At 39.1% G+C, this 26,983-nt stretch overlaps 1 protein-coding gene across 1 annotated transcript in view; it reads right to left on the reverse strand.

Annotated features, from left to right (window-relative positions):
* Nucleotides 1-6,339: 6,339 nt before the first annotated feature.
* The window catches only part of LOC309553701 (prostaglandin reductase 1-like), a 56,110-nt gene continuing 35,466 nt past the window's right edge, over nucleotides 6,340-26,983 (reverse strand). Inside the window, exons 8-10 of the mRNA XM_082255074.1 lie at nucleotides 21,882-21,987; nucleotides 12,556-12,674; nucleotides 6,340-6,572 (exon numbers count right to left, since the gene is read on the reverse strand). Coding sequence (XP_082111200.1) covers nucleotides 6,459-6,572; nucleotides 12,556-12,674; nucleotides 21,882-21,987 — 339 coding nt within the window. The 3' untranslated portion in view covers nucleotides 6,340-6,458. The remainder of the gene's footprint in view (nucleotides 6,573-12,555; nucleotides 12,675-21,881; nucleotides 21,988-26,983) is intronic.

The raw sequence follows: 26,983 nt of genomic DNA on the forward strand, positions 1-26,983 counted from the left end.
TAAAAAAAAGTGTAGTGTAAATAAAGACAGGAGCCAGTTTTTGACAAGCCCTTTAATTGAAAAAAGGAAAAGAAAATAAATTGTTCCCTGATGTAGATCCAACGCCAATTGCTGGCCGTTGACCCTTACATAAAAAAGAGGTCTGCACCCAACGCTGCCTCCCATTGCTAAAAAAACTAAAAGGCAGGGCCACTCACCAGGGCTTGCTGGATCAATGATGTCACAAGGGGACGGGGTCACCCGGTGACATCATCGGGTGGCCCCGTCTCTCTATGTATTTAACGGTGGGAGGTGGTGAAGCTATCATTCAACAAAAGCCAGCATTGGGTGCGGACCTTTTTTTTTTTTTTTTGGGGGGGGGGGGGGGGGGGTCGGCGGCTGGAATTCATCGTGATTGACTTTGGATCTACTCCTTGGGACAATTTTTTTTTTCAATAAAGAACTTGTCAAAAACGAGCTCCTGTCCTTATTTACACTACTCCTTTTTTTGGGGGTGAGTGAGTAGGAGTACTATGTACCTCATACTCATTAACATGGGGGTGGGATCTGGGGGCCCCCTTACCCCAAAGCACCCCCCCATTTTGAGGGCATGTGGCCTGGTATGGTTTGGCGGTGGGGGTGCTTGCTCATCTCCCCCTTTCTTAGGATGCCGGGCTGCATGCTTCGAGTCTAGAATGGATTTTGGGGGGGACCCCGTAATTTTTTTTTTTTAATGGGTTAGCCCTCACAATCCATACCAGACCCAAAGAGTCTGGTTTGGATTGGGGAAGAGGTTCCTACATTACTTTTTTCTCAAATTTTAAGTAAGTAGGGAGATTGAGTGGCAATTTTTGGGAGATGTGGGTTCTTTTCCTGGTTTTGGAATAGTTACTACAACTGCGCTTAACATTTCAGGAGGGAAAGAAAAAGAGGAGGCAGCGTTATTATAGATCTTGCATAGGAGAGGGACTGGGATATGTTGAGGGTATGTTCAGGATGGAACTCTGTACTCGGAGAAAAAGAAACTCCATGATACAAAACAAGTTTGCTCAGGGAGATAGAGATTTGGTGGACTTTAAAGGCACATATTAAGTAGGCAAAAGACTACCATGGATATAAAAAACATATATTCTTTTATTTAACCAAAGTTTTTTTAAAAAGAACAAAAGTTCAAAACACAGAATTATACAATGACATACATATTATTTGAAATAAGAACATTTATCATATCTATAGGTCAAAATATTAGATATACAGATATTGTAGTAGTTACACTTTGTGAGTATTAGGATAGTGGTCTGAAGAGGTCGACGCGTTTCGCCTTAGCTTCTTCTGGACCTCAGACGCAAATATACAATTTATCTCTTTTAGTAGAAACAGAAACATGCAATTAGTACAAAGCATTTTATGTTACATTTTGTTTCTATATCTTGTATTAGATTGTTAATCAAAAACAACACACCTCTCAAAATGCAGAAAACCATGTGATCCGTGGTCATCAGTATCAGTATATCATATTGATCATAGAGTAATAAAAAATGGGAAGTGAGGAGGGAGAGAGCAAAGGCCCAAAAAACTGGTGGAGTAGGCCACCTATATATATGGGGCAAAGGAAAAACATATGAATCTCAAAAGGGTATCTCAGTATCCTCAAATATTAGTAATGATTTATGTTATATTTACCTCAATTCCCACACTGGAATCTATCGAGGATTCAGGTCGGGATCAGAGCAATGATATGGAGGCTGCTATTGGTTGTATCACGTGAGGGTCTAATAAGAGAAGTAGTGTATATATTTATATTAGTATTCCCATATCTCATCCATTCAATAGAAGTGGAGAGACAAAAACATAAATATATAAAACCACAGGGTTCTATACTTATGAATACATCTCCAAATTGATTCGTTATTACCTTTGTATCCTTCTGTTTAATCTTAGACCATATTGGGACCCAGTCCCCTTATAGCAGTAGATATAGGTGTCTTGTAACGTTGGATGGAAAAATTCCCCCCAGACTTGTAGTATATCCACTAGGATGTAATCAGATAATAGTAGATTATATTCACAAAAAGAGGGTATATATCTCGATTTAAATCCCTTATGTTAATGTATACATTCGTATATATATATATACCTATAGATATTTGTTACTTACATAGTAGAGTATATTCCAGTGTAAAGCAATGGGATTCTAGAATTTACAGCTGAAATAACTTGTGAATATAGTTCCCAGGGATAGAGAAGGTATAGTCATCTGGTTCAAAAGGGGGTGACCTAAGACGTTTTCAATAGAAAAGCATGTCTAAATTAGTTTGAATATATTGCCAGGATTTGGGGTAGGTAGTTTTAAAAAGTTCAAAAAACTTACTGCGCCAAGAGCCTCCATCATCCTGCTCGTATCCCGCCATGTCCTGAGTGTGTGTGCATGTCGCATATATACCTGATCATTACCTAATGAATTGTGATCTGGTGTTTGTTTGTTGCTCTCCGCGCACCGGAAGTGCGCGTAGAGCACTTCAGGTATATATGCGACATGCACACACACTCAGGACATGGCGGGATACGAGCAGGATGATGGAGGCTCTTGGCGCAGTAAGTTTTTTGAACTTTTTAAAACTACCTACCCCAAATCCTGGCAATATATTCAAACTAATTTAGACATGCTTTTCTATTGAAAACGTCTTAGGTCGCCCCCTTTTGAACCAGATGACTATTCCTTCTCTATCCCTGGGAACTATATTCACAAGTTATTTCAGCTGTAAATTTTAGAATCCCATTGCTTTACACTGGAATATACTCTACTATGTAAGTAACAAATATCTATAGGTATATATATATATACGAATGTATACATTAACATAAGGGATTTAAATCGAGATATATACCCTCTTTTTGTGAATATAATCTACTATTATCTGATTACATCCTAGTGGATATACTACAAGTCTGGGGGGAATTTTTCCATCCAACGTTACAAGACACCTATATCTACTGCTATAAGGGGACTGGGTCCCAATATGGTCTAAGATTAAACAGAAGGATACAAAGGTAATTAATAACGAATCAATTTGGAGATGTATTCATAAGTATAGAACCCTGTGGTTTTATATATTTATGTTTTTGTCTCTCCACTTCTATTGAATGGATGAGATATGGGAATACTAATATAAATATATACACTACTTCTCTTATTAGACCCTCACATGATACAACCAATAGCAGCCTCCATATCATTGCTCTGATCCCGACCTGAATCCTCGATAGATTCCAGTGTGGGAATTGAGGTAAATATAACATAAATCATTACTAATATTTGAGGATACTGAGATACCCTTTTAAGATTCATATGTTTTTCCTTTGCCCCATATATATAGGTGGCCTACTCCACCAGTTTTTTGGGCCTTTGCTCTCTCCCTCCTCACTTCCCATTTTTTATTACTCTATGATCAATATGATATACTGATACTGATGACCACGGATCACATGGTTTTCTGCATTTTGAGAGGTGTGTTGTTTTTGATTAACAATCTAATACAAGATATAGAAACAAAATGTAACATAAAATGCTTTGTACTAATTGCATGTTTCTGTTTCTACTAAAAGAGATAAATTGTATATTTGCGTCTGAGGTCCAGAAGAAGCTAAGGCGAAACGCGTCGACCTCTTCAGACCACTATCCTAATACTCACAAAGTGTAACTACTACAATATCTGTATATCTAATATTTTGACCTATAGATATGATAAATGTTCTTATTTCAAATAATATGTATGTCATTGTATAATTCTGTGTTTTGAACTTTTGTTCTTTTTAAAAAAACTTTGGTTAAATAAAAGAATATATGTTTTTTATATCCATGGTAGTCTTTTGCCTACTTAATATGTGCCTTTAAAGTCCACCAAATCTCTATCTCCCTGAGCAAACTTGTTTTGTATCATGGAGTTTCTTTTTCTCTAATTAATAGGATTATGGCACACAAGGGTCAGCTCAACCAAAAACCCCCTTCTTTTCTATAGGAACTCTGTACTCACTGTGCCTGCGGCCTGGTGGGGAGAATCCATCCGCATCCTGGCTTTGGCTGGGCTGTGAGGCACCAGGCTAGTAAGGGGAGAGGGGTGAGGGCAGTTGGGTGTCAATCCATTAATTTGTTCCTCTGGATCTGCATCAGGGAGGTCCATGTAGGATGAAGAAGAGCGCGAGGCCCGAGCTGCGGCACCATCTTGGATCTTCTCTTTCCCTGGAGTTGGCCGGAGGAAGAATGTGGCGAGCTTCTTTGGGCACAAATCTTCTTTCCATGTGAAGGAAATTGTTGGTGGAGGTTCTCTGGGCAAGTGAGGGTAGTTTGGAGCCTGGGAGTCACTGGGTTTCTGTCTGGATGCTGCTGTTCTCTGGTCAGCCATGGAAAGCTCTCGGCTTAAGCTGCCATCTCGAGTGCTCGCAAGCCAGGCCCCCCTTGGCGGTTGCTTTTGACCACCCAGCGTGACAGTGGGGATAAATTTAGGCCCACCGCAATACAAAGCATTGTAGCTTCAGCATATTATGTGCACCCCAATCTGCTGCCTTTGCAGCTTAAGGGGGAGTTATTGGTGGTGATAAAAATCATCCATAGTAATGAAAAGGGCCCCTGGGGGGAATGCACAGGAGAAAGTGTATTTGACTGATACCTTTTCCTTGCAAATGTAGCACTGTCCCCGTAGGGCTTGCTGTGTGATGACTTCTTGGGTCTCCTCTGATTACCTGCAGGCAGTCATTTAAGGACAGTTCACACATCCATCCCTACTCCCAATGGCTCGTTACTCAATAAACAGTCCAGGGGTTTTGGTTTTTGGCATTTATTGTGGAACTTGGATGGGAGAAGGGAGTAGTGGGATACTCCAGCTTGAACTATTTATAGTTGACAAAGACAACTCTCACTTGGCCTCACCAGGTTACTTGTGGATACAGTCACACTGCTTTAACCATACTGCAACTTGTATGGAAGGGGTTAAGTCTTCTTGCTCTCTCTCCAGCAACAGACTTGATGGACTATCTTCAGGACACTCTAGCATCCCCGTTACTGACACCCGTCCACTGACTCTTCTAGCTGAAGGGGGATGGCTCTCTCAAGACAGGCCCCATGACACAGATCTGGGCCTCATAACGCATTAAAATCAGACCAAAGTAGTGCAGGGACTACTTTGAAGTTGTTGTGATTGGATGTCGTACAGATATGAACGGTACTCATTGGAAATCATAGAGTACGACTTGTCATGCGACTTTGCAGTCCCAAATCGCAGGACAAGTCACACAAGTGTGAAAGGGGCCTTAGCAGGGTGTCTCTGTGAAATAGAAGTTTACCCCCTCCAGGTAGCAACCCCTGGCTTTAACAGAAGTCTTTTGTGCAAAAGTTCTTTCTCCCAGGTGAAGAAACTATAGCAGTTTCACTGATTCGGGTGCTGCCGCCGCCATTGCCGGTGAGGGATCCCAGCTATGAAGCCTTGCAGCTTTATGGGCGGGTCCCTAATGCGCATGCGCGAAGCGCGCTGTGAATTCGGATTGGCTCGGTGGTGGGGGAAGGAGGAGGGGGCCAAACTTCCGAGGGAAATCGCCGCAGCGCCATCTCTCGGAAGTGGGGAAGATCACATTGCAACCGATATGTGACAGCTTCTGTTAATGTCCCATAGGTACACCTGAATAATTTAATTTGAGTAGTGTTTACTGGTAATTGTATATGTAACATAAATTTGGCAAGTTAGCTTTTTCATGCATTCGTTTTAAAACATGAATCCGTATACAAAAGGCCAGTATAATTAATGAAGACACAATGAAGTGCTGATCTTTTGTAGGTTATTCTAGATGTGTGACACGCAAAATACATACAATAAACTTTGGTAATAAAGAAAAAAATTTTTATTTAAGGTGCCCATTTATAAAAATTGCCTAAATAATTGCTTTTTGTTTCACTTTTGTACTTTTTTGTTTACTTGATGTTTTACTTTTTTTTTTTTTTCCAAAATAATTTTATTGAATACTTTTGTTTGTTATTGGTCATAAAACCTTGGGACAGTGATCTGCATTGTCAAATACAGGGTAAAGAAAGTTGATGTGCTGGTGAAAAAAATCTAAATGTAAAATAATATGCCACCTGTTCACCAAATGGAACAGATTAACATACATTTAGGGTGATGTCAATTTCAAATAAAATCCTTAGGATAAAAACAATTTTAAAAACTTAAAATTTATTTGCAAAAAAGATTTCAACAGATAATTTTTGATAATAAAATAAAAAATTATTTTTTGTTAAAATACAGATAGATCAGTGGGATATTACCCAGAACATTTTTATTACCAGGTAAAATTTTCTGAATCCAGATAATGAAAATAAACCAGGAAAACAGCAATTAGGATCTTTATAAAATGGCCCTATCATAGAGAAAGCATCTGTTGCTGAACATCAATCAGTGTTTGTCACTTTCTGCAGACAATGCATAATGACATTACTTTGCTGTTATTATTGCTTTGCCAATGTTATCTCCTTTCAGCATTCCAATAAATGCAGAGGGTATGTTGTCAAAGCCTTTAGTGATGTGTTCATGGTACTTCAACTTCCCCTGTGAAATGACAAATAACCACAAATGAGTCACTGTTGTACTGATTTGTACAGGTAAGACATGTAATATGTTAGTTAATGATCAAAAACAATTATCAGAGTAAACAATCTGTCAAGAACAGACAAAAACAATGTTTTTATTACTGTGTGTTTCTTTCAGGGACAACGTTTCCCATTTTTTGTCATGGTATTACAGTGACAGGATGTGAAGTAAAATCTCCCCACTGGGAGTCACAAGCAGAAATAAAACCTGCCAGAAATGCCAACATTTTATTACTCTCTCCAATACTAAATATATTGTGGCTGGAGAAAGGCTTTAAAAAATGTATTATTCTTTACATTTTTATAGCACTTTAACCTCCCTGGCGGTATGATTCTTTCAGATTTTAGGTGCTGAAAGCGGTACAATTATTTTGCATGTAATTCTTAAGAATGAGCAGTCCAAACCAACTATTTACATATTATTATTTTTTTACTGTGCGTTCTTCTTTATAACATCTTGGGTATGATAAAGTTTGAAACACAAAATTATAAATTATAATATAATAAAAAACTATAAATAAGTTAAAGTATGTATGTATGTATATATATATATATATATATATATATATATATACTGTATATATATATATATATATATATATATATATATATATATATATACTGTATATATATATATATATATATATACACATAAAAAGTACAGTAAAACAGCAGGAAAGGGCACTGGGGGGCAAACTAATGTGAATTTATTTTATTTTGCATTGTATCAGTGTGTTTGGTGTGTTTTCCATTTGAATTTGCCGCCGGTTCCACCCCCCGGAGACGGAAGCCGGGGCACACAGAGGATCGGGAGGAAGCTCCGCCGCCACACACTGCCAGGATACATCGCTGGATTCCGGTGACAAGGTAAGTAACCCCTCTACCAGGATCCAGCGATCTTCCTAGCGGTACCCCGAGTGTGGCTCGGGGTTACTGCTTTTGGCACTGAAATTTAACCCCGAGCCACACTCGGTAATACTGCTAGGAAGGTTAATATATTATATACAGGTGCATCTCACAAAATTAGAATATCATCAAAAAGTTAATTTATTTCAGTAATTCAATTCAAAAAGTGAAACTTATGTATTTTATGTAGATGCATTACACACAGAGTGATATATTTCAAGCATTTCTTTCTTTTAATTTTGATGATTATGGCTTACGGTTAGTGAAAACCCAAAATTCAATATCTCAGAAAATTTGAATATTACATAAGACCAATAAAAAAAGGATTTTTAATACAGAAATGTTGGCTTACTGAAAAGTATGTCCATGTACAGTATAGCATGCACTCAATAGTTGGTCGGGGCTCCTTTTGCATAAATTACTGCATCAATATGGTGAGGCATGGAGGCGATCAGCCCGTGGCACTGCTGAGATGTTATGGAAGCCCATGTTTCTTTGATAATGGCCTTCAGCTCGTCTGCATTGTTGGATCTGGTGTCTCTCATCTTCCTCTTGACAATACCCCACAGACTCTCTATGGGGTTTAGGTCAGGCTAGTTTGCTGGCCAATCAAGCACAGTGATACCATTAATCATTGAATCAGGTATTCATACTTTTGGCAGTGTGGGCAGGTGCCAAGTCCTGCGGAAAATGAAATCAGCATCCCTATAAAGCTGGAACATATAGGGAAGCATGACATGCTTTAGAATTTCCTTGTAGAGGGTTGTGCTGACTTTGAACTTCATAAAACACCAGCAGATGACATGGCTCCCCAAATTATCACTGACTGTGGAAACTTCACACGACCTCAAGCAACTTAGATTCTGTGCCTCTCCACTCTTCCTCCATACTCTGGGACCTTCATTTCCAAATGAAGTGCAACATTTTCCACAATCCGGGATGATTTGGGGAGCCATGTCATCTGCTGGTGTTGGTCCACTTTGTTTTATCAAGTCCAAAGTTAGCACAGCCCTTTACCAGAAAATTCTAGAGATCCTTATGCTTCCTTCTGCTGGCCAGCTTTATGGAGATACGGATTTCAGCCTGACTTAAACCCTATAGGGAATCTGTGGGGTATTGTCAAGAGGAAGATGAGAAACACCAGACCCAACAATGCAGATGAGCTGAAGGGTGCTATCAAAGCAACCTGGGCTTCCATAACACCTTAGCAGTGCCACAGGCTAATCACTTCCACGCCACGCAGCATTGATGCAGTAATCCATGCAAAAGCATCCCCGACCAAGTATTGGTATAGTGCATACTATACTGTAAATAGACATACTTGTCAGTAAGCTAACATTTCTGTATTAAAACCCTTTTTAGTGGTCTTTTGTAATAATCAAATTTTCGGAGATACTGAATTTTGGGTTTTCACAAGCATAACCATCAAAATTAAAAGAAAGAAATGCTTAAAATATATCACTCTGTGTGTAATGCATCTATATAAAAAATATATGAGTTTCACTTTTTAAATTGAATTACTGAAATAAATTAACTTTTTGCTGATATTCTAATTTTATGAGATGCACCTGTACAGTAAATTTGGTCAAATCCACTGGATATGCAAACACCTACTTGGTTGGCTATAGATGGATATGGTAAATCACTGATAGCAACTGAGATTTGTTAATTTATGGTACCATTGCTACAACTAGGTTTGCCACCTGGCTAGTATTTTACTAGTCTGGCCAGTAAAAATTTAGATTTTTTTAACAATGTTAATAATAGGAACAAGACCAAAAGGCTGGTATTTTTTCCCAGAAAAGGTGGCATTCCTAGTTGCAACACCGAACTCAACTGAACAGCAACTATTTATCTCCTGAAAACACTTTATCTGTCACAGTGAAACAATTTTTCAATTTTTATTGGGCCACTAAGGTGGTAGATACAGATTTTTCTTCCTACAATCACTAATTTTCCTACAGAATAGTCAGTACAGTCTGCAGATCTTTATACGATTGATCCATCAAGCTAGTCATTTTGATGAAGTGGATAGTGGTGTTTAGCCGGAAACTATGGGGTGGACTTACCAAAGGCAAATAGGCTGTGCACTTTGCAAAGTGCAATTGCTCCGGAGCTTAGTAAATGAGCAGAAGCTCTACTTACACCCATCATCCATGGTGCCGCAGGCAGAATAACAGAGCAAACATCTTATATTACTATTTATAAATAAAGACAAAATTAACACTTGGACTTGCAATGGTATAATGGGCCTTGGCCATTTATTAAATATTTTATAATGACAACCAAAATATTTTAGCTCAGCCCAAAGGCTCGAACTAACCATGTACATTCACATAAAATGTAGTCCAGTCAAAAAACTCGAACTACCCAGTTGTAAACCACTAAAAAAAACACCAACCCATACATTGAACAGAATAAAACAAATATAAAGGAGGGAGGGAGGGACGAATTCTCTTGCTCCGCTCCCGGCAACTGATTTTTGTCAGTTGCTGCAGTAGTTTATATAGGCAAAATTTTCACTTCAAGGTTTGAAAACTGTCCAATCCCTGAACTGTGTATCTTAGCCAATTAGCTTGTCACCTTATTGACCAATCTTGACCCTTATTTAAACCACCAATCATATTGTTTGACATACTACATTTTTTTTTTTTTTATCATGCCACGGCCCCATACATGCATGGCAGGTACCTTGACCTGCCATGCATCTCAATCATGTGATAGCAAATGCTGTTTGTTTGTTTTTCCTTGTACATGATTGGCTATATTTTGGAAAGTGAAGCTTTATCTTATTTACTTAACTCTGGAGCAACTGCACTTGCAGAGTGCAACTGCGCTTTCAAAAGTGCACAGTCTATTTGCCTTTAGTAGATCAACCCCTATGTCACTAAAACCATGAAATGACACATTAGGCTACATTCACACCTTTGTGGTGCAATAACATGAAGTGTGTTAATGGGCATTACTTTGTGCACTAACGTGCCTGGCATAGGGCCGGCCATTCATTTGCACACTGAAATGCAACAAACAAGGTGTATGCACTGTTTTTTTAAAGGCAGTGCACCTCCATGTATTGTGTAACTGTGTGTTGTGATGCACTAATGAATATGTGTGGGCAAGGTGCGTTCGGGTTCCATTAGGATCTAACTGCAACACGTAATGCCTTGTTATGTTGTTCTTCAATGTTACGTTGGCTTCTGTAAGCATGCGCATTTATTTTCTTTACCATGCATCATTCAGCTTGTTGAAAATAATAAACCTTTATTGAACAAAATGATCTAACAGCACTGCAGCACTTCAACGCACAACACATGCATTTTCATGTGTTGTGCTAACACACATGCCGACATGCACATTCCAGCTGTACTGAGGTGCTGACAGAGCTTTAGCATTAATGTGGAAATACCCTGTAAAATTTAGGGGCTTTTTAGCCTTTATTCACATTGAAGCCAACTTTGAAATCGTGCGACTTTACTTGGAGTCGGACGATTTTAAAGCGGCGAGTCAGTGCGATTTCAGGTGTGAGTTGACTGATATCTGTGGGACTTCTATGCAAGTCGCACCTGATATTGCAAAAAATTGTGCAGGAACATTTATTTCAAATCAGTGCTGCACTGCATAGTCAGAGTCGCACCGATTTGAACAGGTCCATTGCCAACAATAGCGTGCGACTTGTCATGCGATTTGGACCTGTCAAATTGCATGACATGTTGTACCGGTGTGAATGGGGGCTTACACAGGATTCACACAACTTTCACCTAAGATTGGTACAATTTTACAACATTTTACAAATTGAATATAGTTAGAAAGTATTCAGTCCTGGATAAAAGCTGAGTGAAAACATTTATAAATAGACCCCTGAGTGTATAACTGTCCAGTTTAAAGTATGGGGCAGGATTTTTAATATTTTAAAGGTTTTGGAGTAAAAGGAAGCATCTGTTGAGAACTCAACAAAGATAACAGAATATTTGAAGATAATAATATTGCTAATCTAGTGCCATTGTGTTTACAGAGTTGGTTATAATTTGAGCAAATGCAGCCCTATTGTATATTAGGGAGGATCTGAACTGTGAAAGCTGTGCCCAATGAAAGGAAGGTAGAGGGCAAAGGACTAGGCACTAGCATTGTCTATGGTCTCTCTTCAGCTGATCTTTTTCCCAGGACTGACATACCATGTTGTGTCTCTTTGGGGGGGCAGCCACATCGGTACAGGAAGAACTTTGGTTTCCCATGTCAGAGCTGCCTCACTGATAGTTTTTGGTTTAAAGACTGATGGAGAAAAAATCAAGCAGCAGTATGAACAGCTCAGAAAACAAATGAAATAGAAGCAGGAAGATCTTTCCACTGCAGCTTTCAATGCAGCAAGGAGAACACTGACACGTCTCAGGACTGACATCACCAAATCTCACCCCAAATACCATGAGACTAGCGGACATAGGCAGCAGTGAGTTGAAATGTTACAATACGTTGATAGAGCTAGAGGCAGTAGGCACAGGAAGGGCAATGCTATTTTCAGGAGGAATTGAAGACAAAAGGTAAATTTTTATGGCTTAGGCCCAACTCATATTTCTATATGTTATCATATAACATATTATAGCAAATCTTTACTTTTTAAGTTTGGGTCCACTTTAACATTTTGCCACAGCTAACGCTTAATTCTCACATTTTTTAAATGGTCTGGAGGAGTTAACATTTATTTCAAGTATTTATCACTTTACTTCCTGTTTCTGTAACATTAGAACAGGAAGTAAGGAAATACCACTAGGGCATGCACATCAAAATAAACTTTGCAAGGCATTCAAACCCTTCTTCATTCTGCAGAAACTTTTTTGTGTTTACTGTATCCCTGCTGGAAAGATTTCACATCACTTCCTGTTCTGCTAAAAAGTGAGAGGAAATCTCCCCAGTAGTGACATAGCCAGCAACCGAAAACCCATAAGGCATACTTTCCCAATCTATCACAAAGTATAACATTTTTTCTCTAAATATAATGTTTAATATTTGGATACATGCTCATTTGTATAGAAAAAAGTTACCTCTACAACCCATTGCATTAGTTTCTCGAGGCCCTCGTCATATCTGTTTAACCACCGTTGGACTGTGAATCCCTCCATTCGCAATTGTTTGAAAACTAATGGAAGATGGACATATTCCCCTGCAAGAAAGGTACAGATCTCAGCTTTAAATTTCAATCTGGCATGTGGATATGATCTGGCTGACAAACAATCTGTTTTAAAGTTGAACTCTGGGATTTAGCAAATATTGTCTAAATATGAACATGTGTCTTGGTTTGCTTTGTGTATTTTTTCCAGATCTAAGCATTAATCCAGTGTGAAACTTTACCTCACTGTAGGAGTTTCCTACAATAAAGACCAGTCACTGCTGCTATCTGTCCTATTGCAGGGCGACTGGTCCTTTACCCACCCCTTAGTGTAGTTTTATGCAGGCAGCCTGTAGTGGGTGGGTCTGCTGAGTCCATCCTACAGCTCTGCTGTCTGTACAAGTCATGTGCAGCATGTTTATGATGTCACGGCTACACTTGTGATGGTGATGGTTTGGAAAGGTTCTAGGTACAAACAAACTGGATTAACATCTGCTCTGGCTATTGAGGAATATACAAGGTGCTATCAAGAAGTTTAGAGACTAGTTTGTAACACACCAACACATGGCAGCACAAGGCTGCATGCACAATCACAGGGAGCACCGACCTTCATAAGTCAGTGTGTCAAAAAACATTGTCCTGTATACATTGGAACGTGAGTTTCTCGCCAGAAACAACATGATCTCACTTCCGCATCCACCCTACCCACCAGATTTGGCTCCTGCGGACTTCACCCTCTTCCCGAAGATGAAGATCCAGTTTAAAGGTCGCTGTTTTGTTCCAAGCGCAAATAGCAGAACGTGCTTGACACGCTTCGAAAAGAAGACTTCCAGGACACATTGCAGAAGTGGCAGGAGCGTTGTATTGCTGTGCAAGGGGACTATTTTGAAGGTGATAGTGTGTAAATGTGGATAAATAAAGTAGTTTCTTGTAAACAGAGCTAGTCTCGAAAAACTTTTTGATACCACCTTAATGAAAGCTTATGTACCCAGATTTTGGATTCCAGCAATAATTCTATTAAAGTCCAGGTGTCCATTTAAATGAGTAAAAAGGGAATGTTCTTAATAAATTCATGAAGAGGTATCATCATCTCTTAAGCTGGCCATAGGGGGTTCAAAATTTGGCCATTTGAGCAGGGACTGGCCCAATATCAGTCCATCTATGGCCGTTGGTCGACTTCCCATAAACAGGCTTGTTGGTAACGGTTTTGACTAATGGATGTTAAAAATGTACATATTTGTCTACATTAAATATCTGCATATAATAAAAACAATCCTTTTTAAATCAAAATATGTATGCATACAAATATGCATGGTCAATAAGCAAAATTTAAAAAAACTAGCACACTAAGATAAGGATCCTTATTAAAAAAAAAAAAAGATGGCTATAGTAGATTGATGGTGTTATCCGCTGTTTGGCTATGGTTTTTATACACAGAACTGTAGCACATGTGTACTATGAGAACAAAAACTGCCATGTTAAAAGTTTTAAATAGACACTAGGTTTATTTACGAAAGAAATATAGCCCATTCACTTTTAAAGGAACTTTACACTTTGCAAAGTAAGATTTCACATATCTCAGTAGATGAGGTAAAAAAAAAAAGTGAAAACTCGCTTTGCAAAGAATACCCAATCATGTGCAACGAAAAGTTCAATTTTCTCATTGCAAGGGGAACTTTCATCCAATCATAAGCAATCGAAAATCTTTTTTTTTTAACTCGCACAACCAGGCATTCTTTGCAAAGGGAATTTTGACTTTGTTTCATCTTATAATGAGTAAAATTCACATACCCTACTCCTTTAATAAATAAGGGTCATTACCACTGGGGTGAAAGTGGGATAACTATTTTTGTTTGTTTTCAGGCACCTAGAGGTACCTGCACATACCTCAAGCAGTCCCCCAAACCTTCTTGCCATTGACGAATACCCCCTGTACTGTACATTCCTAGTGGCTAGTGAGGTTACACAACATAGTGATTTAACAATAGTAATATGTAGGGGTAAGGCTTTGCAGCAAGCCTAGGCAATCCTTGGATGTGTTGGAGCTTTGCCTGTCAAAGCCAAGAATTTACAGGAAGGTTTGGGAAGATGTTGCAGGTATATTACATCTTCAGCAGTTTGCCCTCCCCACTTTTTCCCGTAACGTTGTCTCTTTAAAATGTTTTACGGGATGTATTTAGGAGTTGTTTTTTATTGGCTTTTGTCATTTATACTGTTGTGGAGGTCTAAGAGCTCGGGATAGTTGTAACTGCATTTAACCACTTGCCGACTGCTCACGTTTAAGGGTACTGCGGCAAAGTGGCTCGTTATCGTCCAGTGACGTAGACCTCCCAGACACAGCGGGAGTCGGGCCAGGGGAGGAGCGGCGGTGATCGTCTGGGATCGAGTGTGGAAATCTGTCCACTTGTTTAAACAAAGTGGGCAGATCTCCTATGTGACAGACAGTCACAGATTACAGGATTCAGCACAATCCCCTCCCCCCACACACGTCAGTAAGCATGAGGCATACATTTAACCCCTTGATCACCAATAAAGTTAACCCCTTCCCTGCCAGTGTCATTATTACAGTAACAGTGCATATTTTTAGCACTGATTACTGTAGTAATGTCACTGGTACCCCCAAAAGTGTCAAAAATGTCAAGTTAGGGGTCCAATCTGTCCGCCGCAATGTCGCAGTCCCGCAAAAAAAAATCGCAGATCGCCGCCATTACTAGTAAATAAACAATAAAAATGTAAAATCTTTCCCGTAGTTAGTAAACGCGATAACTTTTGCGCAAACCAATCAAAATATGCTTATTGTGATTTTTTTACCAAAAATATGTAGCAGAAAACAAATTGGCCTAAAATGTTAAAAATTTTTGATTTTTAAATTTTTGGGGGGAATTTTATATATCAGAATGTAAAAAAATATTGTTTTTTTTTTTTCAAAAATGTCGCTCTTTTTTCAAAAATTAAAAATCGCACAGGTGATCAAATACCACCAAAAGAAAGCTCTATTTGTGGGGAAAAAAAGGACATAAATTTAATTTGGGTATAGCGTCGCATGACCGCGCAATTGTCCGTTAAAATAACGCAGTGCCGAATCGCAAAATATAGCCTGGTCAGGAATGGGGTAAAATCTTCTGGTCTTAAAGCGGTTAAAAATACACTCATTGAGGATTTTTTTGTCAAAGACATGTAGCTAAATACATGTTGGCCTAAATATATGACAAAAATTGAATATATTGGATATTTTTTAACTGTCAAAGAAGAAAATGTAAATTTTTCGCAAAATTTTTGCTCTTTTTTTATTAATATCGCAAAAAATGAAAAGCGCAGAGGTGATCAAATACCACCAAAAGAAAGCTCTGTTTGTGGGAAAAAAAGGACGTAAATTTAGTTTGGGTACAGGGTTGCATGACCGCGCAATTGTCAGTTAAAGTCGCGCAGTGCCAAGTTGCAAAAAGTGGCCTGGACGTAAAGCAGGAAAATCCTCCCATGGTAAAGTGGTTAATAAGGGTGTAAACATGTGGCAAAAGGCCCAGTCATATCATTGGATAAAAGGGAAGCATTTGTTTTGCTTAGATGAGCATTTAAAAGAATGCCAAACACTGCAAAGACTCTGGTCCTCCATTTATCCCATGACTGGGCCAATAGTACGACTGAGACAATACTAATTTTAGGATTAATGTTTGGGCTAAGGTTCACAAAACCTAAACAACTAAAGGTAAGCCTTTTTTCTTTTGGTGTTTAACTTTTAGGAATAATTTTTTGAGCTTGTGCGGACACTGTTTTATGTTTTTGTTTTTCTTGCAGCAGATCCTCTTTTTTTTTTTTTTGCTCTTCATTTGCTCTTAAAGTTTCTAAACCTAGGGAAACTATTTTAGAGCAAGCTTTCTATTTTACTTATTTTTTTTATTCATCCAAAGATATGCATATAAAGTAAATGATAAACAAAGGCCCTATTTGTCATAAAATTCACTTGGATATTACATGGAATGTGAAAATTAATAATATTTAAACCACCAAATACTAAATGAGTCCAGATTATATAGCGCTATGTGCCCACAGAAATATTTATCTTCTTCAAACAGTCTGTTAAAGCATCCAAAGGATCTACAGTATACTTCTGTTATGTGTTCAATGTTCCAGACTCTTACCAGATTCACTGACTAATATTAAAATAAATGTCTAATAAAGCTTTATCACCCCACCGCCTCCATGTCTTCATATTCATACATCCACACGTGTATGCCCAAAATAAGAAAAACTCATATAGTGTAATACCTTATTATACATAAAACATATTCTTTAATATTGTGCTCACATGTGTACATGCCAACATGCTGCCATGGTGTCATGTGACTTCTTTACTCCCTTGTTGCCTTTATTTTTACCATAACACAAACTTTGTATTGCATGTCACCTTAAATCAATGTCCTCATCCGAATAACTCCCTATTAATCCTTTAACCTCCTCTCAAACATGTACCCCCCAAAAAAAGAAAAAACTCAATAGTGTATAGTGTAATATCACTAAAACAGTGAAATGATTTATCCATGTAATAGTGCTCACATTTTATTGTGCTCCCATTATAAACAAACCAAATCTCCCTGTGCTCATTCACACTGATGTGGTTCTTCCCCCATGTGCCAAAACACCTTATCAAACTTGCTTCTGAAACCCAGGATTAGCCCATAAGCTTCTTCCCAGTTACTTTTTCCTTCTGGCACTCCCAACGGTTGGATACAGGACTCTTCTGCAGTTCCAGCAATGCCTCCAAATAAATATATATATATATATATATATATATATACAGTATACTAAGTATACAGTGAGGGAAAAAAGTATTTGATCCCCTGCTGATTTTGTATGTTTGCCCACTGAGAAACAAATGATCAGTCTATAATTTTAGTGCTAGAGTTATTTTAACAGTGAGAGACAGAATAACGACAAAAAAAAATCCAGAAAATTGCATTTCAAAAAAGTTATAAATTGATTTGCATTTAATGAGTGAAAAAAATTATTTGACCCCTTCTCAAAATATGACTTAGTACTTGGTGGCAAAACTCTTGTTGGCAATCACAGAGGTCGGATGTTCCTTGTAGTTGGCCACCAGGTTTGCACACATCTCACAAGGGATTTTGTTCCACTCCTCTTTGCAGATCCTCTCCAGATCATAAGGTTTCGAGGCTGACATTTGGTAACTCGAACCTTCAGCTCTCTCCACATATTTTCTATGGGATTAAGGTCTGGAGACTGGCTAGGTCACTCCAGAACCTTAATGTGCTTCTTCTTGAGCCACTCCTTTGTTGCCTTGGCCATGTGTTTTGGGGCATTGCCATGCTGGAATACCCAGCCATGACCCATTTTCAATGTCTTGGCTGTGGGAAGGAGGTTTTCACCCAAGATTTGACGCCCATCATCCCTCCGATGCAGTGAAGTTGTCCTGTCCCCTTAGCAGAAAAATACCCCCTAAGTATAATTTTTCCACCATGTTTGGTCGTGATGGTGTTCTTGGGGTCATAGGCAGCATTCTTCCTCCTCCAAACATGGCGAGTTGAGTTGATGCCAAAGAGATCCATTTTGGTCTCATCTGACGACCATAACACTTTCACCCAGTTCTCCTCCGAATGATTCAGATGTTCATCAGCAAACTTCAAATCTGCACATATGCTTTCTTGAGCAGGGGGACCTTGCGAGCGCTGCAGGATTTCAGTCCTTCACAGCGTAATGTTGTTTTCTTGGTGACTATGGTCCCAGCTGCTGATTCCTCACCGTTTTTATGATCATTGAAACTCCACAAGGTGAGATCTTGCATGGAGCCCCAGACCGAGGGAGATAAACAGTTATTTTGTGTTTCTTCCATTTGCAAATAATCGCACCAACTGTTGTCACCCTCTCACCAAGCTTCTTGGCGATGGTCTTGTAGCCCATTCCAGCCTTGTGTAGGTCTACAATCTTGTCCCTGACATCCTTGGACAGCTCTTTGGTCATGGCCTTGGTGGAGAGATTGGAATCTGATTGATTGATTGCTTATGTGGAAAAGTTTTTTTTATACGGGTAACACGCTGAGATTAGGAGCACTCTCCTTATCTCAGCTCGTTACCTGCATAGAAGACACCTGGGAGCCAGAAATCTTGCTGATTGATAGGGGATCAAATACTTATTTCACTCATTAAAATGCAAATCAATGTATAACTTTTTTGAAATGCATTTTCTGGATTTCTGTTGTTGTTATCCTGTCTCTCACTGTTAAAATAAACCTACCATTAACATTATAGAATGATCATTTCTTTGTCAGTGGGCAAACTTACAAAATCAGCAGGGGATCCAATACTTTGTTCCCTCTCTGTATATACAGTGCATATATTTAAGTTTTTTTTTCGGGGGATACACATGAGGATATATGAATATAAGACATGGGGTGGGGTGATAAAGTTTTTTTTGGCCCATTTATTTTAAGTCAGTGAATCCGGTAAGAGTCTGGGACATTGAACTTGTAGAGGAAATATAGACCTGTTGGATGATTTAACAGACTGTTTGTATTGGAGATATTTCTGTACACACATGCGCTAGATAATCTGGACTCATTTATATTGATATCTATCAGTGGGCACTGGTAGCTTGTCTTGCTGCTGTGAGCATTGAATTGGGGACACTTGTGCACTCTTGGATATGAGATTGTTAAAATACATAAACTGGAGAAATAGCTCTGGCTGCCCAAAGACATAAGAAAGTCTGGTATGCATGATATGAATTACTCCCTATGTCTGCAGGCATTGTCATTCCCCACAGACAGTCTTTACTCTTGTTTATGGCAGGAGTAAAATCAGATAATATTTCCAAATCTGCACTTCTTTTAGGCTCGGTTTCCACTAGTGCGACTTGCGGTGCGATTTGACACATGTCAAGTCGCACAGCAAGTCAAAAGCCATTGTTTTCAATGGGGCCCATTTCCACTGCCGCGGCTTCAGTTGTGGCGACTTCAAAAGTAGTTTGTGCACTACTTTTGAGCCGACTTCCCTCTATATATGAGGGACAAGTCTCACTGAAGCCGCAGTTTACTTTCGCTACGAAGTCGTGCTAGAAGTAGCACGACTTCGTAGCCGCACTAGTGGAAACCTAGCCTTACTCACTAAAGCCAGTCGTACATGGATTGAAATTCAGCCGGATCAAAAGGGATCAACTTCTGTACAACTGCCCTGTTGGGTTTGTGCCGCTTGATCAGCGCTGCTGGCTATAGTCAGTGTATTTTTTCAGAATACAATAGCTTAGCTGGTGGATTCCCCCATCCACCTTGAATGTGTGGATAGGGGAATCAAGTGGATATGTGCACGATGGAAAGGTTTATTTTGTTTTGTTTCAGATTTGTTTGATAAGTTAAAACATTGAGTTTATTCATATTCCTTATGTTAGAATGTTTTTTTTTTTCAGAATTTTTTTCGTATATTTGGATTAATTTCATATGTTCATTATTTTCTAATAATTTTGAAAATAAATTTGAAATCAAAATTGAAACATTTTGCATACAGCAAGGTATAAAAGTGAAATAAGATGATGATTCCTACTTAGGCCACTTTGTAGAATAGAATAGAAAAGAACAGAATATAATAGAACAGAATAGAATAGAAAATATTCTATTCTATTCTTATCAATTCTATTCTTTTATTTTATTTTCTGTTTTATTCAATTCTATTCTATTTTTTCCTTTATTTTCTATTTTATTCTGTTCTTTTATTTTCTATTCTATTCCTTTATTTTCTACTCCATTTTGTTTTATTCTATTCTATTCTTTTATTTTCGATTCTATTCTATATTATTCTGTACTGTTATACTAATCTATTCTATTCTTTTCTATTCTGTTCTATAAAGCAGCCTAAATCAGAATCATCATCTTATTTCACTTTTATACCTTACTGTATTTATTGCAATTTTTTTTTTTCATTTCGAATTTAAATTAATTTTCAAATTCATTTTTGAATTCAGATAATTTTGTTTTATAATTTTTTTTCAGATTCGTTGAAATTACTTTTGTGATTCGGTAACTCAAATACAGTGGAATCTCAGAATATCGAAAATGTCATCTGCATTTCGATTTGTCACGTAACAAATCGCACATTTCCAGATCTCTGGTTAAACGAAAAAAAAAAAAAAAACTTCTTATCTATGGGCTGCTTAACCACTTTAAGACCGGAAGGATTTGCCCCCATAATGACCAGGCCCTATTTTGCGATTTGGCACTGTGTTATTTTAATGGACAATTGCGCGGTCGTGTGACACTGTACCCAAATAAAATTGATGTCTTTTTTTTCCCCACAAATAGAGCTTTCTTTTGGTGGTATTTGATCACCTATGCGATTTTTAATTTTTGCGCTATAAACAAAAAAGGAGCGACAATTTTGAAAAAAAAACAATATTTTTCACATTCTGCTATACGACATTCTCAAAAAAAATCTAAATTTTTTAACATTTTAGGCCAATTTGTTTTCTGCTACATATTTTTGGTAAAAAAAAAAATCGCAATAAGCATATTTTGATTGGTTTGCGCAAAAGTTATTTCGTTTACTAACTACGGGAAAGATTTATGTCATTTTTAATGTTTTGTTTTTCTTTACTAGTAATGTCAGCGATCTGCGTTTTTTTGCGGGACTGCGACATTGCGGCGGACAGATCGGACCCCTAACTGACATTTTTGACACTTTTGGGGGTGCCAGTGACATTACTACAGTAATCAGTGCTAAAAATATGCACTGTTACTGTAATAATGACACTGGCAGGGAAGGGGTTAACAGTATAGGTGATCAAGGGGTTAAATGTGACCCTAGGGAAGTGATTCTAACTGTGGGGGGGCGTGGCTTCTGAGATGACCACAGAGACATGAGACACAGAGATCCTATATAGAAGGATCACATGAGCTCTGTGATCATTTCAGGGGGAAGGACAGTTGGCTGTGTTTACAACAGCTGACCGTCCTCTCTCAGCGGGGAGCAATCGCGGGTGTCAGGTGGCAATCGGAGCTGCCTGACACACAAATCGGCTTCCCCGCTGACGATCGTTCACCCCCCCCCCCTAGCTCTTCCCAGGCAAATTACGTATCCCTACGTGGTTTTGCCTGTAGGAGCCACACTGCCGCCGTATACATATATATATATATATACACTATGCGGTTGGCAAGTGGTTAAGAATAGTTATTTGTAGCTAAGATTTATTGACATATCAAAGCTGCAACACACCTCTTGCGCTAAACAGGGGTAACAAATGCACATTCATTATCTTTACCTTTTCGGGGGACTTCATCATTGTATAGCGCAATAGCTCCACAAACAGCAATCCTTCCAAACGGTCTCATTTGTAGTAAAGCCACATCAGCGAAATATCCACCAACCTACATGGACACAACCAAAAATTAGGGATTCATGTGTGAAAACCAATACATTTACTGAGCAACCATTGAAAAGAAGATATATATCCTTAAAGTGATAATAAACCCGAAAACATAAAATGTATTGCAGTTTGCTATTTATTTAATGTGTTAGTTGCATGTGTTTTCTTTTTTTAGGCTTTTTTTCTTTATTTTCACTAATGTTATATGGACAATATTACACTTTATGGGAGCAGCACCTTCAGACAGAAGCATTGTCAATCTGAGGAGAGGGTAGTGATAGACTATCAGATTTAGATGGACTTGACTAACTAAAGTCAAACTCCAACTAACATTTTTATTTTTTTTTCCCCAATAATGTGCCGGTTCACACTAATACGACTTGTCAGGCGACTTGGTCAGCCTGGCAAGTCGTGCACTGTCGCAGTCCATTGAGTAGTACAGGACCGGTTCTAATAGGAGCGACACAAGTCGCTCCGACTTAGAAAAAGGGTTCTGTACTACTTCGGGGCGACCTGTAGGCGACTTGCATTGACATTCATTTTATGAAGTCCGTGCAAGTCGCGCCGAAGTCGCGCTGCACGCGACTTCACAGGTCGCCCCCTAAGTCGGAGCGACGTAGTGTGAACAGGCACTAAGACTTTGACAAGGTCTGTCTGTTGTCAGAGCATTTTGTAGACATCAGAAAAAAATCTAGCATTTCAAGAACCGCAGAGAAAAAAAAAATTCAGAAAAATAAACTAGCAAATATTCGTTCACTTCAGTAGAGTCTTCTTTTAACACCTTCCCGACTGACCGCCGTACATTTACTGCGGCAGGCTGGCTCTCCTAGGCAGCAGGGATGCCAATCCACGGGGCCGTGGCCACGATTGCCACCAGGCACCCACGATCGCTCCCCACTGAGAGAGAAGAACGGGCAGCTGTTGTAAACACAGCCGACCGTTCTTCTCTCTGAAATGATCACAGAGCGCCTGTGATCCTTCTATCTAGGTTCACAGGTCTCTGTGGTCATTTCACAAGCCCATCCCCCATACAGTTAGTAAACACTACCCTAGGCTCACACTTAACCCTTTGATCACCCCTAGGTTAACTCCTTCCCTGCCAGTGTCATTATTACAGTTACAGTGCATATTTTTAGCAGTGTAGTAATGTCACTGGTCCTCCCAAAAGTGTCAAAAAATGTCAGTTAGGTGTCCGATCTGTCCGCTGCAATGTTGCAGTCCCGCTAAAAATCGGTGACCGCCGCCATTACTGAAGGGGAATGACAGGATTAGGTCCTTATTTGATTATACTAAGGAAGCCAAGGACATTGTCGCCTAACCTGCTGTCCCTTTCCAGAGAGACCTTGTGTCCTCTGATGACACTGTATAAATGATAGGAGAAAAATCATGCATATAAAATTATGATTTTTTAGAGGGGATTGAAGGGGAATGACAGAACCTCTAACTAGTTGCTTGCAACCATTTTCTAGCTTGACCTGTGTCACGCCATTTTAATGCAGCTCTGACTTAAAATTAGTTATTTCATTAAAGATTGCTTTAAGGCTTTAGTTACAAGAACAATGAAACTTATAAATCACCCCATGTTTTCAGTGTCTTGACACCTTAGATAAAGATACATTCTGTTTCCTTTGTTTCTAACACATTCACTTCCTCAATTTCTATTAAGAGCCATAGGGTCTAGACAAGGCATATTTTGCAATTTCTAACGAACATTCTGTATTAACCCATTGTTTAACTTCTGAGAGACTTGACTTTTTCTGAGAGCACTCTCCCCCCTCCCAACTGTATTTCCTGTGACATTTTCTGTATAATAGTTACCCCGCTTGCTGAATAAACCTAAGAATGCTTTTGACTGAACACTGGTTGCATGTGTCTTTTTCACAGGATAAAGCATTCTCCAGAGCTCTGCCTTTATTTTACACAGAACAGAACTGGACTTTGCTATAAGTCAGGGACTTATATATATTTCTAAGGTATCTAGGTATTTCAATAGAAAAATCACCAACAATTACTAGTAAAAATAAATAAAAATGACATAAATCTTTCCCCTAGTTTGTAGACATGATAACTTTTGTGCAAACCAATCAAAATTAAGGGGGCAAATCCTTCCGGGCCAGAAGTGGTTAAAGAAAGAATTGGTAATGTGAATGTATGTGGAAATGATATGTGTGTGGGTTAAGTTTCCAGAGTTACGTAGGGTGTTGAGTAAGGGCTCTTTCACATGGTCCGCCTCCATAGGAGGATCCGTGCTGCTCAGCAGGGGATTGTAAACACAGATCCCCGCTGAGCAGGAAGGTGACAGCTCCCTCTCTGCTCTGTGTGTGGAGAAGGAGGTGTCAGAGCCCCATGCATCTCTATGGGGGAATCGGATGAGAGCGGACTGCCTGTCCGCTCTCATCCTATCCCATCCCATCCCATCCCCTGGACGGATGGAAAATAGGGTTTCCCTCCGTCCGGATTTCACGGACAGGATCGGATGTGGATGGCAGCGGGTGTCAGCAGACATGTCTCTGCTGACATCCGCTGCCCCATAGGGATGCATGGGGGATCCGATCAGATCCGCCTAAAAAACTGACAGGCGGATCTGATCGGATCGCTTGTGTGAAAGGGGCCTTAAGTATTAGGTGTGTCGGGGAGGGGGGCTCTAAGAAAGGTTAAAAGGAAGGGGGAGGAAGTTGAGGATAAAGGTGGATAGGGGATAGAGAAGAGGAGGGGGTAGAAGGGAATGGATGGGCTCCTGCCTGCTCTCTTGCCTCTCGCCTAAAAGCAATTTCTGGTGGGTTTAGTTTAGGTGTTTCATGAAGTCAGCTGTTGATTTAAAGTATTGCCAACACGACCATTTTTTCCAAAATTTAGATGGGGTGTCCCTTGCTTGGTGTATAAGCTAACATGTTTTAAACAGGTACAGCAACAGGTTTTTTTTTTTTTTTTTTTTGTGCTCTTTTGGGGTTTTTTTGGTTCTTTTGCATAAAGCTTTTACTTAAAGTAGAACCATAGGCAAAACATCTTTTTTCATTTTGGATAGAGTAAGAAAGGGTTAGAACCCCTGTCAGTTTTTGTTTCGCCACCTGTGTCCCATTGTGGAGATTTCCCTTTACTTCCTGTCCCATCCCTAGACAGGAAGTAAGAGGAAATCCCTGCAAATTAAGGGAATTCCTTGTGGATTCCCAGGTCACCAGAACTAGTGTCCCCATTGAAACATATCCCCACTATTACCTTTCTGGGGACAACCCAAAATTTTGGATTTGGGATTTTACTCTCACTTTTAATGATAATGGTAAACAGGACAAATAGAGAAGGGGAATCTCCCTAACAGGGGCGCAGACAGCAATAAAAACTGACATATGGTCTAATCCCTCTCCACTCTATCCAAAACTAACAAAAAAAGTTTTAGTTAAGTGCCTTTAGTTATTCTCTAAATGAACAAAATATGAGCATTGTAAGCACCCACTTTTGCTGGACAGCTTAATCTTAAGGTTGGATCAACAGATGAAAAATAACTAAGAAAAGGCCTTTAAACAGAAAATTAATGCAGTCACCACATCTAAGAATTGTTAAACTGCATTTGGGGCGTTTAATACCGTTTTAACCTCTTGCCGATCGCCCACCGTAGCATTACTGCGGCGTGGCGGCTCGGTTGCGCAAAATCACGTAGTACTACGCAATCTCGCGCACAAGGTTTAGACACAGCAGGAGGTGGGCCGCAGGAGGTGGGCCGGGGGAGGAGCGGCGTAGATTATCGCCGGCCTCCAGCAATCGCCAGGTAAACTGACAGAAGACCCGCCTGCTTATGTAAACAATGCAGGCGAGTCTCCTGTCCGACAGGCAGGGAGAGATCATAAGTTTCAGCTAAGCTGAAACCCCGATCTCTCTGTGCCTGTCACAAAACCATTCCTCCACACAGTCAGTAAGCATATTTTGGCACACTTTAACCCCTTTGATTACCCCAGTGTTAACCCCTTCCCTGCCAGTGTTATTTATACCGTAACAGTGCATAATATTTAGCACTGATTACTGTATTAATGTCACTGGTCCCCAAAAAGTGTCAAAAATGTCAGTTAGGGGCCTGATCTGTCTGCCAAAATGTTGCAGTCCCGCTAAAAAACGCTGATCACCGCCATTACTAATAAAAACAAAAAAAGAAATAAAAATTCCAAAAAACTATCCCGTAGTTTGTAAACGCTATAGCTTTTGCGCAAGCCAATTAAAATACGCTTTTTAGAATTTTTTTAACCAAAAATATGTAGCAGAATACAAATTGGCCTAAACTGATAAAAACATTTGATTTTTAAATTTTTTTTGTATTGGGAATGTTTTATAGCAGAAAGTAAAAAATATGGCGTTTCTTTCAAAATTGTCATCTTTTTTTGTTTATAGCGCAAAATCTAAAAACCGCAGAGATGATCAAACACTGCCAATAGAAAGCTCTATTTGTGTGGGGGGAAAAAGGACATCAATTGTATTTGGGTACAGCATTGTACGACTGCGCAATTTAAAGTAACGCAGTGCCGAATCACAAAAAATGGCCTCGTCATTAAGGGGGTAAAACCTTCCGGAGCTGAAGTGGTTAAGCAAGCACAGTTAAGCAAGACTCCTGTAGAATGTACAAGGAAATAGGAGAAAAGAGATGCACTTTTCATTAGCTTGCAAAGCCTTCTAGAAGAATTGAGGCTGTTATAGCTGCAAAGAGGTGGGGGAATTCCATATTAATATCCATGGTTTGGGAAAAGGATGTACAACAAGTTCATAAAAAACAGATGTCCACAACTTTTTGACTTTTTGGTGTATCATCTTATGTTACCACATTTATTTTTTCCACCATAAATTTAAAGTAAATCTGTACTAAGTATGGAGGTTGCTATAGCTGAACTCTCCTAAAACCACTAAAAATACTGGATCTAGTCTGTTAGACTGATCCAGTAGCTTCCGTACTTTCAAAGTGACTGATCTGAATATATGTCCTGTGGCCTTCTAATAGCATATTTGTTCCTGGTTGG

The sequence above is a fragment of the Pelophylax lessonae genome (genome assembly GCF_965119305.1).
Source record: "Pelophylax lessonae genome assembly, chromosome: 1".
In the NCBI taxonomy this organism is placed as follows: domain Eukaryota; kingdom Metazoa; phylum Chordata; class Amphibia; order Anura; family Ranidae; genus Pelophylax; species Pelophylax lessonae.